We start from the raw sequence: 17117 nt of genomic DNA, 5'->3' as shown, positions 1-17117 counted from the left end.
ACTCAAAGTGTGAACAATATGCCTAAAAAACTGCAAAGTCAGATTTAGGAATATGTTGTTCAATGCTAGATAGAAAATGCATTATTTTTATTGTAGACACATGATATTCTGAGTTTTATTGGGACATAAATTACTTGAGGTTCGGCCATTTTGTGAACACTTTTAGAACCGTGATTAGCCATTTTATTCTGAATTATAATCACAAAGATTTTTGCTGAGGTTCTAACCAAATGTATAATTTATTTATAGTGGTTTCTGCATTTTAAATATATTTAGTTCTCATAACCCGACAGCTCGTACCTTTTGTATTTTACTTTAGCTGATGAAAGGCAAAATTAGCAGCAGGCAGAATAATGACTACTCATTATCAATTTGTGTCTACTCATGACCCCCAACAGACTCATCACAGAATTTCTCAGGATCATGGATTCACCAGGCTGGAACACAATTTCCTGTTAATTAATTAGGAGGTTGGACTTTTGACAAATTGGCAGGAAAACAAAATAAAAGCTCTGAATAAGGACAACTTGTTATTCCTTTGGGATAGCAGCAATAATGTGGTTTAGTGTAGTGTTTGGCATCCTATATGGTCATGTAAGCTTTGCTGCAGTTTACCAATGGGGTCCACAGTCTGTGAAGCAGCCTCAGATGCCACAGCTTCCTTCAGCAGCTATTCCTCTTACTAGTGGTACTAAGCCAGTGGTCAGCATTGATAAATGTAGAGTGGATAATGTTTTCAGGGTTCCTTGTGGAGAACCTAGCATAGATGCTGCTCACTGTGCTGCAATAAACTGCTGTTTTGATGGACACAACTGCTACTATGGGAACACTGGTAAGTTGGTTTAGGCAATCTTCTGATACTGTGGCTGAATCCTGTTGCTTGAGGTATTCCTGAATTCTGTTGATGGCTGTTTTTTTTTTTTTTTTCTTGTCCCTAGTGACTGTCCAGTGCACAGTAGATGGCCAGTTTGTACTGGTGGTGGCCAGGGATACAACACTGCCCAGACTGAGCCTGGATTCAATCAGCCTATTGGGAGGAAGTAATGGCTCCTGCAGTGCTGTGGATTATACTGCAAGCTTTGCTATTTACCAGTTTCCTGTGACTGCTTGTGGCACAATAGCAGTGGTTTGTATTGGAGCATTTCAGTTTCAGGTAGCTGGGTCTTGTACATGTGGGGAATATGCCATGATTGTGTATCCACTTGTCTCCTTCCTCCAGGTGCTAGGTGACTATGTGGTCTATGAGAACAAAATGTCCTCCTCCTATGAAGTTGGACTAGGACCACTTGGAGCAATCACAAGAGACAGCCATTTTGAGTGAGTAGAACCACCTGCTTCTTGGCAATTATTTGTTTGTGGATGGAGGCTTTGGTAGCAGTCTCCTGAGGGGTTGTTGTCAATATATAATTTGAGCAATGCAGCAGTGCTCTTAAGACCAAGCCCATTGAATTACATTTGTTGAATCAGGTGTGCTTCTGCTTGTTTGGATTGGTCTAGTTCCAAATTCTTAAACGTGTACTATCCACAAAGAAGAGTGGAACAAGTGTCTGGATTATTTTATTTATTTTCACCTAGAACATGCACCCTGAACAGATCAGGCATCTCATTGTCCCTTGTAAATGAAATGGTACACTACTGGTCTGTGGGTTATTGCTAACCTCTTGTTTCTATTTTCAAGGCTTTACTTCCAGTGCAGGTATTCTACTACAGCTGTTGAGGCATTGTCTGTTCAGCTTTCTTCCAATGATCCTCCTCTACCTGTAGTTGCTTCTGGACCCCTCAGAGTAGAATTAAGACTGGGCAATGGTCAATGTACTGTCAAGGGCTGTCCACTAGGTAAGGCTCCTGTGTATTGGCATGGATGTATTTTACTTTTCTCTGGTTTCTCCAATAACCTTCTTTCTCAACAGAACAAGTAGCCTATACCTCATACTACAGTGATGCTGACTACCCTGTGACTAAGGTTCTGAGGGAGCCTGTGTTTGTGGAAGTGCGCATGTTGGGGAGAACTGATCCCAATATTGCCCTGATCTTGGGACACTGCTGGGCAACATCTTCCCCTGACCCCTTCAGCCATCCTCAGTGGGATCTTCTGGTAGATGGGTGAGTTGTACTGCTACTTTGTGTAGTGCTCTAGTACAGGCTGATACTGACTTGTGTCCTCTTTAGGTGCCCCTACCAGGGTGATCGTTACCTGACCATGCCAATTCCAGTTGATGGGTCACCTGGTCTCCAGTTCCCTAGCCATTACAAGCGCTTTGTCCTCAAGATGTTCACGTTTGTGGATCCTGCATCTATGGCACCTCTGCAACAGACGGTAACACTTTTGGATTATTCAAATTGTACAGGGAAATGAGGTGTCCTTTACTGAGTGGTTTGCTCTTTTTCAGGTGTATATCCACTGCAGCACATCTGTATGTCAGCCAACTGCTGCTCAATCTTGTGTGCCGAGCTGTACCAGACAAAGTAAGTTGAACACATTATTTTTAGGAATGTATTTGTTTTTCTGTCTGGCATGACTAAATGAATTTCATGTGAACATTTCCTCCACCCCAACAGGGAGAGATGTGTCTGCAGCAGAAAGGACTTCTCGAGTTACTGTAGTAGTGTCCAGTGGAGAAGTGTGTTATGTTAAGCCCAGATCTGTCCCCTCAACTTAAGTGAAGTGCCATGCCTCATGAAATAAAGAGCTTGATTTTGAGTGCTGTGTGAAGATTTATTTCTAGCAACTGAATATTTAATTGGAATTATGTGGCTGGTGTGAATGGTACATGCTCCATATACTGATTCCCACAGAGGGTGGGAGGTTTACCAGGTGGGTGTCATGTAATCTTCCCTGCAACCAAAATGTTAGTACATGCACTACTGCTTGTCATGATGCATCATGACTAACAATTATTTGGCTGAAGTGCTGGTTAAAGTGGTACTCTGCTATCCTCAATCCCAGTTAGAAATGTATGACTGGGGGGGGGGGGGGGGGGGTTGTCACATGACCCAGCAGGATATGGCCACTTGAAACATTTTTCTGCTCATAAACATTTTACAATAATACTTTGTTTCTCCATTAGATAACTTGACTTACTTTTGAAACATGTTGGACTCCCAAAATGATAAAAACCCTCCAATCTTTGCATCAACTTGCCCACAAAGAACCAAGAAAAAAAAAAAACGCAGGCACCCTGCGAACCAGCTGCTAAAATTAGCAGCCATGCAAATATCACCTCGCCTAACACAGATTTGATCCTTGCTGAGCTTAAATCTGTCGGCTCAAGGCTGGACATCTTAGATGGGCGATTGAACACCATTGTTACATCAATCTCATCTGTGGAAGGTACTATCACCAGCCTGACTCAATGAGTCCAACAAACAAAGTAGGCTTGACGAAAATTCTGAAAACAGAATTTTGGCTGGTGAGGACGCTAATCACCAACAAACCGCGTTGCTCATATCCTTGGAGTTGACCATTGGTCAGCTCCAAGCTAAGATTGATGACTTGGAAAATAGAGGCCGGTGAAAGAATCTAAAAGTCATTGTCTACCCCAGAAAGCTGAGGGGTCCATACCATTTACTCAGTATCTTCAAAAAATGCTTCCTATCTGGGTTGGTCTCCTGCATGATTTTCACCTCCTTGATATAGAGCGTGCTCATCGCTCTCTTGCTCCGGCATCAGGTTTCCCACAAAGGAGCATTCTCTTATGTTTTCTGTGGTATCTGGATAGGGAGGTTGTTCTGAGGGCAGCGGTTAAGAAACATGAGGTGTCTTTTCAAGGCTCACGACTTCGTTTATGGAGTGCATGTTCTCTTGGAAGGCCCTACTGGCTTAATTGTGATAATCTTTTATGTTTAATTTTGGTGATTAGTCAGATTTGATTCTATTGCTCCGTCAGTTGGGGACGGGGCTTGGAGGGAGGGTAAAGGGATGTTCCTGTTGTCTGTTATACTTTGTTTTATTACGTATTTGTTAGATTTCTTTCTGCACAATACAATTGTTTTGCATACCATAATCTTTATATAATTTCTAGATTGTACTTATGATGAGTGATACATTAAAATTGGTTACACTGAATGTAAAGGGTATTGTTGTAAAAAGGAAAAAAATCTTAACATCTCTAAAAAAAGAGTTATCGATAGGGCTACTTCAAGAAACACATCTTACTGACAGTGAACATGTAAAACTTAAACGTGATTGCTGAAATGCAATTGCACATTAATGTGTCCATTCGAAGTCAAAATCTTAATGAGTTGACCTATGCAAGGGCTGAGCTATTAGTGCATAATTATGCACAAGTCACCTGTAATAGCCACATAGTCCAAGAAATACTCGCACTTCTGTGGGTAATGTAGGAGTTGGACAATTGTGTACACGCTGACTGTGCTCTAAGTCCACTGCTAGGCCATCTTTAGAAACAATATGTGCCATGTACCAAACTATAGGTTTACATAACAGACATTTCTTGGGATTAAGCTTTAAACCTGCTTCTTGTATCCTGCTGAGAATGTCTGTGGATAAATTGGATAAATTATCTGCAAAATCTTTCCAGATACAAATGATATCATCTAAGTAAACCACACATGTCCTCCAATGGAGGCCTCTTCGTACAAGCTCCATCAATATTTGGAATGTGACAGGGCTGTTCTTTAGTCCCACCTCAATCACTGCATGTTTGCAGGAGTTAGTGGGACAGTGGAACTTGGAGTAGATAAAAATCAGTGTTTGTGAAGATTTCCCATGTCTGCCTTGAATATTTGTTCACAGCAGAAAAAAACTCAGTATTAAAAGTAATGTCGTCGAACCTTTAAGTGTGGTAGAAATTACAATCTCTAATAAGGCTGGAATTGTAACTATGGGAGATAATGCAACATCCAGTAGTTTAGGAGCATGCTGAGCAATGCTGACAAAAGGCACGGATTCATTGCCTAGCTCTAAAGACATGGTCTTTGTGTTTATAGCCAGGTTGTGTGTAGCCAAAAAGTCCCTGCCTAATACAACTGGTTTAGAGCAATTTCTGATCACTTGAAAAGAATGAGAAATGTGTCTGTTTCCGAAAGTTAAATTAACTGAAAGGGTGCCTACTGAATCTAAGGTGTCACCTGCAATGGATATAAGGGTAATTAATTGTGTCATCAGTAGCCTTCCATGTAAAGAGGGATTTGACATTCTGAAATTCTCACTGATTAATGAAACATCAGCCCCACTATCCATAAAAGCATGCACCAAAGTATCCTCAGTTAAAACTGGCACATATTTTGTAGACATGTCAGCTTTGTTGGAATCATCAGCTTTATGTGTCATTCCTTTATCACTTTGGACCTGGTGTTTAGCAGTAGTTGGCAACTGCCCCTCATTGTCAACTACTAGTTGTTTCCCTGCGTGTTGTTTGAGGAGCGTACAGTATACTCAAAACACATGCGACCTGGGCTTGGGGAATAGTGTGTTAGGGGCTTGCCAGTATTACAAGCAGGTGAGTGGCCATGTCGATTACAGTCAGTATCATACCCAGGTGAGTAGTGCTCTGATGAATGTTGTCTAGTGGGCTGTAATCTTCCAGAACTCTTATCACAGAGATCATGCCTGTGTCTTGCATGCAAATTCCTCTCAAAGCTTAGACTTCTGTATGGAGAATGTAGGTACTTGTTGTCGTAAGCCTGATTAGGAAACTTGTCTCTGGATTCTCTATATTGCTTGGCTTTTTGACTCTGTTCATTGTCTGTATTGTATTGTAGTGTGTTTCAAATGGCAGGAAGAACACTTAACTACAGTCCAATGGCTTTCTTCATGTCTGTTTCTGTGCATCTGTAACTGAAGTTGGTCTACCCTTTCAGATAGACTGTCTAAGGATTTCTGTAGTTTTATGAAATCACTTGGTCTAGCAATATTGGTTGCCACAGAAGCCGCAGAGACAGATGGATTAGCAGGCTGCATCTTTTACTAGGGGTAAAAGGCCTGGTCTGGAAAACTGATGAATATGATGTGAGAAGGAAACCTGTGGGGGAATCATAACTTTACTGGCCTGATGAGCTTGTTCAATCAGGAGAGCCAGTTTCAGTGCTTCCTTGAGTGTACTTACTCCTTGCTCATGTATACACAACTGCAGATAGGGCTCAATTCCTGCTATAAATCTCCTGAATTTCTCCATGTTCTTCACAGTCGTTTCATACATGGGTAATGCTTCTTCAACTAAATTACTTATTTCAGTAGCAAAAACCTGGAGTGCCTCATGTTCACGTGTGTGTGCATTTAAGTAATTTAAAGTTGTAAATCGGTCAGATTTGACCCGAACAATGTAACTCACATAGCGACTTAGTATAGTCAAGTATAGTCAAGTAGTCACATAGTAGTCCAGTCAAGTTGGCTTCAAACAAAAATGGCAATTCAGTCACTCCAGAAACAGCCGCATGAGGGGAAAAACCCTCAACATAAACTTTTCACCCTAAAAGCCGAGCCATTTTGTTTGTTTGTTTTGTTGTTGTTTATTCATTTGTTTTCTGGGGTTTTTTTCCCCAAAGCATACCAGCACAGTGGTTTATTTATTCCATCTCGTTAACTGGCAGCTCATTGTCTCTCAGTAGTCACTTACCACACTGTTGAAACCTCAATCACTGCATGTTTGCAGGAGTTAGTGGAACAGTGGAACTTGGAGTAGATAAAAATCAGTGTTTGCGAAGATTTCCCATGTCTGCCTTGAATATTTGTTCACAGCAGAAAAAAACTCAGTATTAAAAGTAATGTCATCAAACACCACTTCCATCACTAATTTAAGGGGCAAAACTGTGTTGACAACACTCTTTGAGGTGAGTGAAAAAGAAAGCAAGTGACGACAACTTAGTCAGGTCAAGTTTAACACTTTTACTTACGTGTTGTAGCGTAGTAACAGTATTTGAGTTGGTTACATTTAAAGGTGATTATCACTTATAATTATTATTATTATTATTATTGAATTGAATGACAAAATTATTAACAATTTAATAGAGATGGAAATATTGTCAATGCTAGGTGAGTTCTCAGGATTTTCAGACTCCACAAACAAACTCCACACACTGTATTATTTCAAATAATGGAAATGCTTTATTAAAAGGAATGATAATAGGTTGATAAATAGGTTGATATGAATCAACACAGATGAAACCAGTTCGAATTTAATAGTTGGCTAGGCTATATGACTTGTGAATAATGTGTTGCTAAATTATTTAATTAGGGTATGATTTTATCAAGAGACTTAATTCGCCATCAGCTCTGAAGATAAGGAATTTGCTTAATTTTTTCCACAATTCAACCACTCGATGGGTACAGCAGCGCTTTTGAGGTGATTGGAGAGAGGTCCAGCCTGGCTCTAGCAGTTCTTTTTCGTTGGAGCGTTGAGGCTGGGTTTCGTGGAAGGTTGAGGCGTAGGCGTTGTCACTTGCGAGGCAGGCCACTTCAGGCGCCCTCAGAGCGTGGTGACGTCAGTTGAAGGATTTCCTCTGGCTTGCTGTCCTGAGTGGGAGTCCAGATGAAGGGGCGTCAGAATAAAAGTTTGCGGTTTTCCTCCAATCTTCAGAAGCTGCTTTACGAATTAATTAGCTAATAACTAAAATTTCAGCGGTGGCCCTTATTCTGGCCAAAATAAGTTTCACCTGCTTTGATCAGTTGTAAAATTAAACTTGGATTGGGCTACAAACAACGAACACAAATGAGAAAAGAAAAGGTTACTGACAATTAATAGACCGTTTACTCTTTTAGTTTCTGTATTGCACTGCTAACTGACACAAGGCGTCCCCTGTAAGTTGCATGAAGGTCTTTTTTTTTAAGAGTCTTTTTGGAAGAGTCTGCCTGTCAGCGTAAACGATAAGAAAAAGTACAAGAGAAAATGCGAAGAAGATAATGCGAAGAGTTAGAAATGCGAAGAGAGTTCAAGAAGCGCAAGAAGGAACATGACTCCCTTTTTCATAGGTCTCCATTCTCTGATTGGTTCCTGGGTCTGGGGTTCACGTGACTGTCTCCAGTTTCACCTCTTCCGAAAATTCACCTTTTCTGGACGGATACATAACCTTAATTGAATAAAAATACTTCATACATACTCGAATATAGCATAATGAGTATACTGGAGTATTTTTATTATATATATATATATATATCGAGTATATTATCAACTATTCTAGATGTTGGAGATTAATTTATTTTTCTAAATTGAGACAGGAATTTTTTCCTCGTGATTAAAACAGTAATTCACATCACTCAGTTAGTAGACAGTCACCCGAGAATAACAGAGGATAACATTAATAACACATTGCATAATACATGTTTAGAAACAATGACACATATGCGCCCAATATGATGTTTAGGGGAAAAGAGGGCGAAAAGTGATTTCGCAAATGTCCAAATGTCCATTTCGCAAATGGTTTGAACTCGCATTGGAGGTCACCATTGGCAGTGCTGGGCCATCTGTTGATTTGGATAAGATAAGGGTGCCAGTCGACGCTGATGGTAATAAAGCTGGGTTTCTTTAATCCTGGTCTCTAAGGCTCCGATAGATCTTTAAGGCTTTATGGGGTCATAAACTTGGGGGTTCCACATTACTGTCCAGAAGAAGAAGGGGGAGTAGTCCTCTGGCGTCGTAAGTTTGAAGATGACCCCTCGCTGTCATCCTGGGGGTCACTGAAAAGTGTTCTGCTTAGCCTTTGCTATCAGATATAGGTGTGTGCGTGAGTTTGTGTGTGTGTGTGTGTGTGTGGGGGGGGTGCATAGCCTTTCAGCACACACACACACACTCTGTGGAATGCAGGTCTTATCCAATTCTTATCACCAGAGTGGAGAGTCAGAGTCTTAATTTTTCATTTCTTGATCTGGATCCATACTCCACTACAGTGTTCGGTTCAAATCTGACCGATTTATAAATTAAAACACTCATAAATATTGTGTCTTACATCTGATTGCCTCAAGGCCTTATAATATCCTCTACACTATGCACTTGAACATATAAAAGTGATGATCACCTCTTTCATTGAATTTTGAGTGTTTTAATCAACCTTGTTACACCTGTGGTGTTCCTGGTCAAAAGTGACCACCATAGGAAATTAATGGGTATCCAAGACTATATTCATCCATCAGACAGAAACTCACTCACACACATTTCAGACTGAACAATGTCTTTTGTGGGTACACATCTCTTTTCCAGTCCTTCACAGGGCAAGTCACACACATTCACTAACACTTAGGGACACTTTTGAGTCACCAATCCACCTACCAACGTGTGTTTTTGGACTGTGGGAGGAAACCAGAGCACCCGGAGGAAACCCACGCAGACACAGAGAGAACACACCACACTCCTCACAGACAGTCACCCGGAGGAAACCCACGTGGACACGGGAGAACACCCCTCACAGACAGTCACCTGGAGGAAACCCATGCGGTCACTGCAGTTATTTTATGTCTAATTCTATAAATTCATGTTAAACATTACTTTGAGATATTGTTCACATCACAACTAAAAAGAAAGATGAATAAAACTTTTGTGGTGAAAAATGTTTTTTGTGCTAAAACTGACCGGTCAATTTTGACCGGGAAAACTAAAGTAAGGGGCGGGAGGTAAACATGACCGGAGGGTTAAAAGTAAACAAGGGTAGAAGAGAAAAAGCAAACTCACTGGTCTCTCAAACATGCTGTTCTTACCCCATGCCTGCGTGTTCTCTCTACCAGTTAACATTTTGTGTGCTAAGAGTTCATAAAAATTATAAAATACAAATAAGCAGCTAAACAAAACTCGCATTGATAAACGAACAGGGAATTGCTGGAACTAGGTCTTTAATACTGACTTACATTTCTATAAGGGTCCAAATGATTAAAATAATGCTGTAACTAATTCACAGACTTGTTTATTTTGAGTAGCACCTTGCTCTGGTGTGCTAGCTTTAATAACCTGGAAATGTTGTCTTTTTTGGTGTGAAGTTAAACAAAAAGCTGTGCAGATGTAATTTACTGAAAATCAGTAACAGTGAGATGTGTCCATGTATTTGTGTCATTATAGGGACAGAAAAAATGACATTCTGTTTGTTAAATATATAGTACAAAACAAAAGTCTTTGTCACAGAAATATTCTCCAAACATAAAGAAGAGACTATGATAAATATTACCTCAAAAACGTTTAAAACATTTCTGTTCGAGTCTCCAGTAAAACACTGAGCAGCTCCGCGGTGGATAATGGAGTGCTGTAGCAGCACGAATGTGTCCCAATACAGCTCTCACCTCTCTGGAACACTTCAACCCTTGCACATTCTGCTCACCTTTCAACAACATCATCAAAGTGATCACTTTAATGAAGGATTTAGAGCTTATGACAAGAAATGGTACGGGGAAAGCCTGCAGGCAGCAAAATCCTGGTCATGTTTGGCAATTTTAGAAATCTCTTGGCAACTCTGTTTAAGAAATGTTCTTTGGCTTCTAATAAATTCTTTCTTTTTTAAACAATATAGGACAACAATGCAAAAAAGAGAAAAATCTAAGCTTTAATTCAAGTGACTTTATTTGGTGGGAAGAAAATCACACATTAAGAAATAAATCTTTTGAATGAAATCATGTGTGCCACAATTATTGGCACCCCTGGTGTTAGTACTTTGTACAACCTCCTTTTGCCAAAAAGACAGCACTTAATCTTCTCCTATAACTTTTCACAAGATGGGAGAATACAGAAAGAGGGAACTTTGATCATTCTTCTTTGAGAATTTTTAATTCTGCAGGTGAGTGGCTATTTTCTTGAAGCCATTGCCTGATGTTTGAAGATCGACACATCTGCTTTACCTGAATAGTGTGTTCTCTTGTCTTTCCCTAGTTTAAGAGTGAGTATGAGAAATAGGCCTTTTTGTAACATCATATTTATACACCAGGGAAACTGGAAGTGATGAATTACTAATTAAAGGTTCCTAGATACTTTGATCCACTTTATACACTACAGTAGAAATCTCATAAATGGTTCAAATACATTTATTTCCAAGTGTGTAAAGGGTTGTTAAGGGTGCCAATAATTGTAGAACAGTTTATTTTATGGAAAATAATTATTTCTTAGTCAGGATTTTTTCTTTATTGTTATTTTTTCACTTGAGTGGTTGCTTTTTACAAATTTTTTTGAGAGTGAGATTATGCTTCTGCAATGAAAAAAATATTTATTGTAAGGCTTTTAACACAAGGGTGGCATGGTGGCGCAGCAGGTAGTGTCGCAGTCACACAGCTCCAGGGGCCTGGAGGTTGTGGGTTCGATTCCAGCTCCGGGTGACTGTCTGTGAGGAGTTGGTGTGTTCTCCCCGTGTCCATGTGGGTTTCCTCCCACAGTCCAAAAACACACGTTGCAGGTGGATTGGCGACTCGAAAGTCAGGTCTCAGCATCTGTAACACTTGCTTTTGGCCATTCACTGTGAGCTGTGGGAGGGAGCTACACTAGCGTGCAGCATGTCTACACTTTGTTTTGCTTGAGCTGCCAGTCCAAACCGTGACTCTCTCTCTGTGTGTGTCTGCCTGTCTGTTTCTCTGTCTCTCTCTCCCCCTCTATATCGTTTGTTCATTCTCATTCTCTCTTTTTCTGTCTCTGTGAGTATGGAGAAGGTAAAGCCCTTACAGCACTCCCTCACATCCATCTGGATTGAGGAGAACATTAAGAAGAAGGAGTGCTGCTTCTATGTGGAAGGTGAAAGGTATGTGTATCTGTAAATTTGTTTGTGTTTGTTCAAGTGAAATATCCTGCTGGGAGCAGAGAGCCAGTAATCTTTCAGATGGCCTTGTAAGTTTTGCTGAGTAAGTGCAGCACACGTGTTTATTATGTTGACAACGATCAGAAACAGCTCATGCAAACTCCATAAAAAGTGGCAGCAATATGAGGTGATTGTGTGCTATTTTTCCATCTGAAATAATGCTTCCATTCCAAGGTTAAAAAATCAAGTAGTGAATATATATATATATATATATATATATATATATATATATATATATATATATATATATATATATATATATATATATATATATATATATATATATATGTAGGTGTGTGTGCCTGTATATACTTGTGTGTGTTTGTTTGCATACTTCATTTATGGACATCTTTAAATGAGTTCTTCTCATTGGTGTGATGCCAGATTGGATTTCTTACTCTCTTGACATTACTTCTGAGATTATGTTTGGGCAAAATCTGTTTTTAAGAGTCATCATATAATATTTTAAATGCCATGTTTAAGGGTCTTCTTATGTAGATGTATCAGCATTAACAGTTCTACATAACTTTTGATCACCACTGCTTTAGTTTGTGAACCACTAACTTTTCTAATTCTAATGTCTCTATGCTTTCTACCTTTATGTCCAGCTCTGTCTTTACGTTAGTAATCTGACCTTGTGTGTGCTATGCTTGTATTGTTGAGCAGTAACATGTGTGTGAATGTGGATTATTTCACACAGTGAGGGGATTTGTAGGTGTGGCTACGAAAAGAAAAAACACACAAGTGAGGCCATCAAACCGGAGTCTTTCATGGGGGGACGATGGGACAAAAACAGACATGTTAGAGAGGTCCCCACTGATGCATTTGGGGACATTACATTTGGAAACAGGCAGAAACCAGCCAAGGTAAAAAAAAAACAAGGTCTTCTTGAGATGTGCAGACGTGTATTCTCCAGCAGGTGTTTCATATAAAATCAGATGAATAAAACTTTCAGGTTTAACCCATGTAGTGTTTTTAATCTATATAGGTATTTACACAGACCAGATGTATGTGTATGATGTGTTAAGGGTTAGGGTTAGTTACTATCTCAGACCACCTAAGTGACAGCCTAAAGTGAGTCTCTGTTATTATGTCTATTTTAATATAGTACATAAAAGCCCCTGAGATCGACTTAGTTTTCATTGTAACCTTTAAATTAAACTTTATAAAAAGTGATCTGATGTTTAAAATGCCTGAAATTTGTTTCTAAGACAAAAGTAAATAGTAAGGTTAGTATTTATATTTAAATTGATTTCTATCAATATATTTCTCCTCCCATCTCCTAACAATAGTGCTGTGTATGGTGCAAAGTTATCATATTTTTCCTTGCAGTTTGTTGTGAGAATATTGAATTAAGAATCGCATGAAAGAAAAACAAGAGCAAAGAGAAAATAGGCGAGTCTAGTTTTGCCGGACAGCCATTAGCCATTTTTATAGTGGTTGTCACAGCAGTGTTTCTGGTATTTAAAAAACAGGAAATGCCCAAAATACATCCCATTGTTATTGCAATGTCTGGAGAAGCTTTGGTGCTTCATATCAATGTCTTTGTTTACAATAATAACAAACTATAAAATATTATCTTGGAAGTTGCTGACAGTGTGTGTATGATCATGGAAATCCTGTTATTTTCTGTCCATACAAAGGTACAAAACTGAAGCACTGTGATGAGATGACATTAAAGCGACTCATTTATCAGACAACAACAAGATAACATCTTAACATTTAAAATATTTTTAAAACCAAGCACCTTAACATTTTATCAGTAAAGTAATCTACACTTGATAAAGGAACAGGGCATCGCTGGGAACTAGATATTTATTACTGACATTTCTATAAAGACGCTGAAGTTGGTTCCTTATTCGCAGCTCCCGATTCCTTTGGCTCCTTATTCACAGCCTCTTATTCGCAGACTGAAGTTAGCTCCTTATTCGCAGATCCAGATTCAGTGAGCCACGGTGAACGAAAGGGAATGTTCGATGTGCACATAATGCCGCGCACATTGCTTTTAACGCTTCATGGACAAATGAATAGCACTAAATACAGAAAGTAACAAACTGTTTACCCTCACAATACCCTTCCTTTACTCAATCACTGTTTAGTTTGATCCTAAAGGTCTCAGCAGTTGAAAATATTTGGAAGAATTCTTATACATTATAAAATAATATATTGTATGGTATATAAAGATTTCAAATTGATTCATTTTTATTTATGTATTTTAAATTGACCAGTAAAAATAAAACAGATAATAGCAGGTATGTTAAATAGATATTTAAATATTAAATGGATGGACTGTATTAAAGGTATTATCAGGTTGGGACACCGCAATTCCCCTAAAAGTTCTAATGCCCCACACAAAAAAAAATAATAATGATGTATTTAGTCAGGCTCAGGCTGATGCTGATTTCTTTGGAAACAAGTCATATTAAGACATTTTTTACAAGACATAAGGTGAGAAATTTGTCAAAGTTCTATCTTATACAAATATGCACAAAAGAATGAATGTGAGAGGAGGAATCTGGAGGAATTTGAGGTCATCATTTTGGGCCAGCGCAAATACACCTCCTAAACACAGATATAGTTTCCCCCTGTAAGGAAAACGTGGATTTAGCCTGGCCCGAAATTATTTTATACTTTGTTTTTCACTGGAATCATGGAATATTGAGCGATGGTGCACGAAGAAAATAAATGTGTGGCCAAGATTCTGGAGGGAATTTGGGGACCTTAGTCAATGTGGGCCAGCACAAATACACCTCCTAAACACAGATTTTGTCTCCCACTGTGGGATACAATTTATTTAGCCTAGCCCAAAATGATTTTATACTTTAATTTTAACTGCAAATATGGCATATTGTGCAATGGTGCACATTATTAAATGGATGTGAGGTTGAGATTCTGGTGGGAATTTGAAGTCCTTAATCACTTTGGGCCAGCACAAGTTCACATCCTAAACACAGACCTAGACTCCTTAATACCAAAGCAAGTGCAAGATCTCAAAAGGCAGAAACAGTCCAAAAGTACAGGAAAAATAAGGCAGAAAACAAAGGGTCAAAAACAAACCAGAGTCATCAAAAACCTGAGAAGAAACTGCACAGAATTGCTGTAAAAGCAATTCTTCGCACTGAGCAGGCTGAGATACAGGGCTTTAAAAGGGAGGTGGAGAGAGTGAACTAAAATCAGGTGTGGAGCAATTAAGAGGTGTTTTATTCAATAGTCATAAGTGTTATATAAGTATTGAGAAGTATTTTAAGATTTTAGTTTCCATTGAAACCACTCAGAAAAAAATATTAACTTGAGCAAAAATTTTAAGAGAAAAAGATAAGCAAGATGAAAAAACTCCAGTTGAACCCATGAAAAAGTTAGAATATTATCCCCATATTTTCATTCACACCTACGGACACTTTTTTTGAGTAGCCAATCCACCTACCAACGTGTGTTTTTGGACTGTGGAAGGAAACCGGAGCATACCCACGAAGACACTGGGAGAACATTTTTATTATATTTATTTATTTTATTTTAATTGGGTTATATGCACTCTGCCCAACATGGCATCTTAATCAGCAAACATCTATGCTATCTAGGATCTAACTTGCATAAACAGAGCAAGTGGGTAATTTATAACTGATTAATAAGTTAATAAGTAATAATTGTGCTTAAGTATATGGTAAATTATAAATCAATCATTCATTCATTCATTCATCATCTGTAAGCGCTTATCCAATTCAGGGTCACGGTGGGTCCAGAGCCTACCTGGAATCATTGGGCGCAAGGCAGGAATACACCCTGGAGGGGACGCCAGTCCTTCACAGGGCTATAAATCAATCAATCAAATGTTATTTATAAAGCACTTTTCACAACAGTTGTCGCGTAGCAGCTTTAAAGAGATCTGGGTCCAAGCCTCCTAGGAGCGAGCCAAGGGCATCAGTGGCAAGGAAAAACTCCTTCAGCGGACGACAAAGAGACCTTGGGAAGAACCAAGACTCATACGTGGGAATCATCCTCCTTGGAACAACACCGGAGAGCACAACAGAGAACAGAACAGAAGTCAAAGTGAACGGATAGAGATAGTGAGTTATAGTAATGTGAAGGTAAAATATCAGTGATATGAGTATGAGGAAGGAGGAGGTGGTCGAGTGAATCTGTAGGTGGGTAAAAGCAGGAGCAGACTTAATTTTGGATAGACCTTGCACAGGATACACAGGGACAGGGGCTGGATTAGGGAAACACCAGAAAAGCAGCAGGAGCAGGACATCTCAAGGCATGAGAGAGACAGGAGAAAGAAAACCAGACAAATGTGAAAAATAAAGTGGTTAGTATGTAAGTAGGTTCATGGTAAAGCAGGGGTAAAACTACCCAGCAAAGAATTGTACACAGGCCAGGCAAGAGAACCCAGAAAGAGACAAGCCAGAGACATAGAAAGGGTGTAGTTATATGGTAGTAAGATAGGGTTAATACAAAGTAGTGATAATATGAAAACCAGCTATAACACCAATTTTCAGAAGCGACAACTTGAAGTCAGTATCTACCATTAATATTCTACTTTTCAACTAACTTTTCAACTCAGCGGTGGCCCTTATTCTGGCCAAAAATAGGGTTCATCTGCTTTGATCAGACTTAAAACGAGGCTTTGATCGGGTAATAGAAAAAGACAAACATAAAATAAGTTGAGACTCGCTGACGGAGCTAGTCCTACAAGTATCTATCTGACTCTATCACTGTTTTAAGCAATGCTAACTGGCCCACTTGGGAGGTAGCCATTCTCTGATTGGCTACTGGGTTTGGGAAGTGTACGTGACCCTCTCCAGTTTCCAGAGAAATACAAATTTGCATATACTCGATTCATGTTTAGTGTACATTCACCCGAGAATAGCATATTGTCACATGATTCCACAATACTAATGATAATAATACATTTGACAATGCATAATTAACTGGTTTCAGAAACATATGTGTCCAAGGTAACTCTCTTTGGGACAGCGATGCCGAGAGAGGGAGAGAGAGAGAGAATGCTTCTGGTGGCATATGATTTCACAAATATCCACTTGGGGGGACTGTTGGTCCATGCTGTTCCAGCTGGGTTGAACTCTGGTCGAAGAGTTCAACATCTCATTCACAATCTCATGCCTGAAAGACATCTGCCAATGTTGTGATAAAGTAGAGACTGAAAGTCTCCTGATGTGGTGAGTTTTATGACTCAGTTCCCAGGGTTCTGTTTCGTTATCTTTTGGGTCTAATGGCATTTCTTGTCATCATAAACTTGAAGAAAACCACTCAGTGTCATTATGGATCCTTCTGTGTCAGTCTCAGGGTCACTGAAAAGTGTTCTGCTTGGCCTTCTGGCCATAAACATATTATGTGTGTGCATAGTCTTTCAGCTGCACACTCTGTGAAATGTGAGGTCT

General features: G+C 39.3%; 1 protein-coding gene and 1 pseudogene across 1 annotated transcript; both read left to right on the top strand.

Moving 5' to 3' along the window:
• The first annotated feature begins 524 nt into the window (after positions 1–524).
• LOC136710564 (zona pellucida sperm-binding protein 4-like) lies at positions 525–2701 on the top strand. Its single transcript, XM_066686188.1, has 8 exons — positions 525–832; positions 939–1126; positions 1220–1317; positions 1679–1836; positions 1911–2103; positions 2170–2317; positions 2391–2466; positions 2560–2701. Exons 1-8 carry the CDS (start codon positions 556–558, stop codon positions 2658–2660), a joined length of 1239 nt encoding a protein of 412 aa, XP_066542285.1. The 5' UTR covers positions 525–555; the 3' UTR covers positions 2661–2701.
• An 8827-nt stretch (positions 2702–11528) lies between these two features.
• Positions 11529–17117, top strand: part of LOC136710914 (transient receptor potential cation channel subfamily M member 2-like) — a 49086-nt pseudogene continuing 43497 nt past the window's right edge.

This window comes from Hoplias malabaricus, chromosome 12, assembly GCF_029633855.1.
Source record: "Hoplias malabaricus isolate fHopMal1 chromosome 12, fHopMal1.hap1, whole genome shotgun sequence".
NCBI classification, from domain to species: Eukaryota; Metazoa; Chordata; class Actinopteri; order Characiformes; family Erythrinidae; genus Hoplias; species Hoplias malabaricus.
The sequence above is the reverse complement of the archived record's forward strand: the minus strand, read 5'-3'. Positions and strand labels throughout refer to the sequence as shown.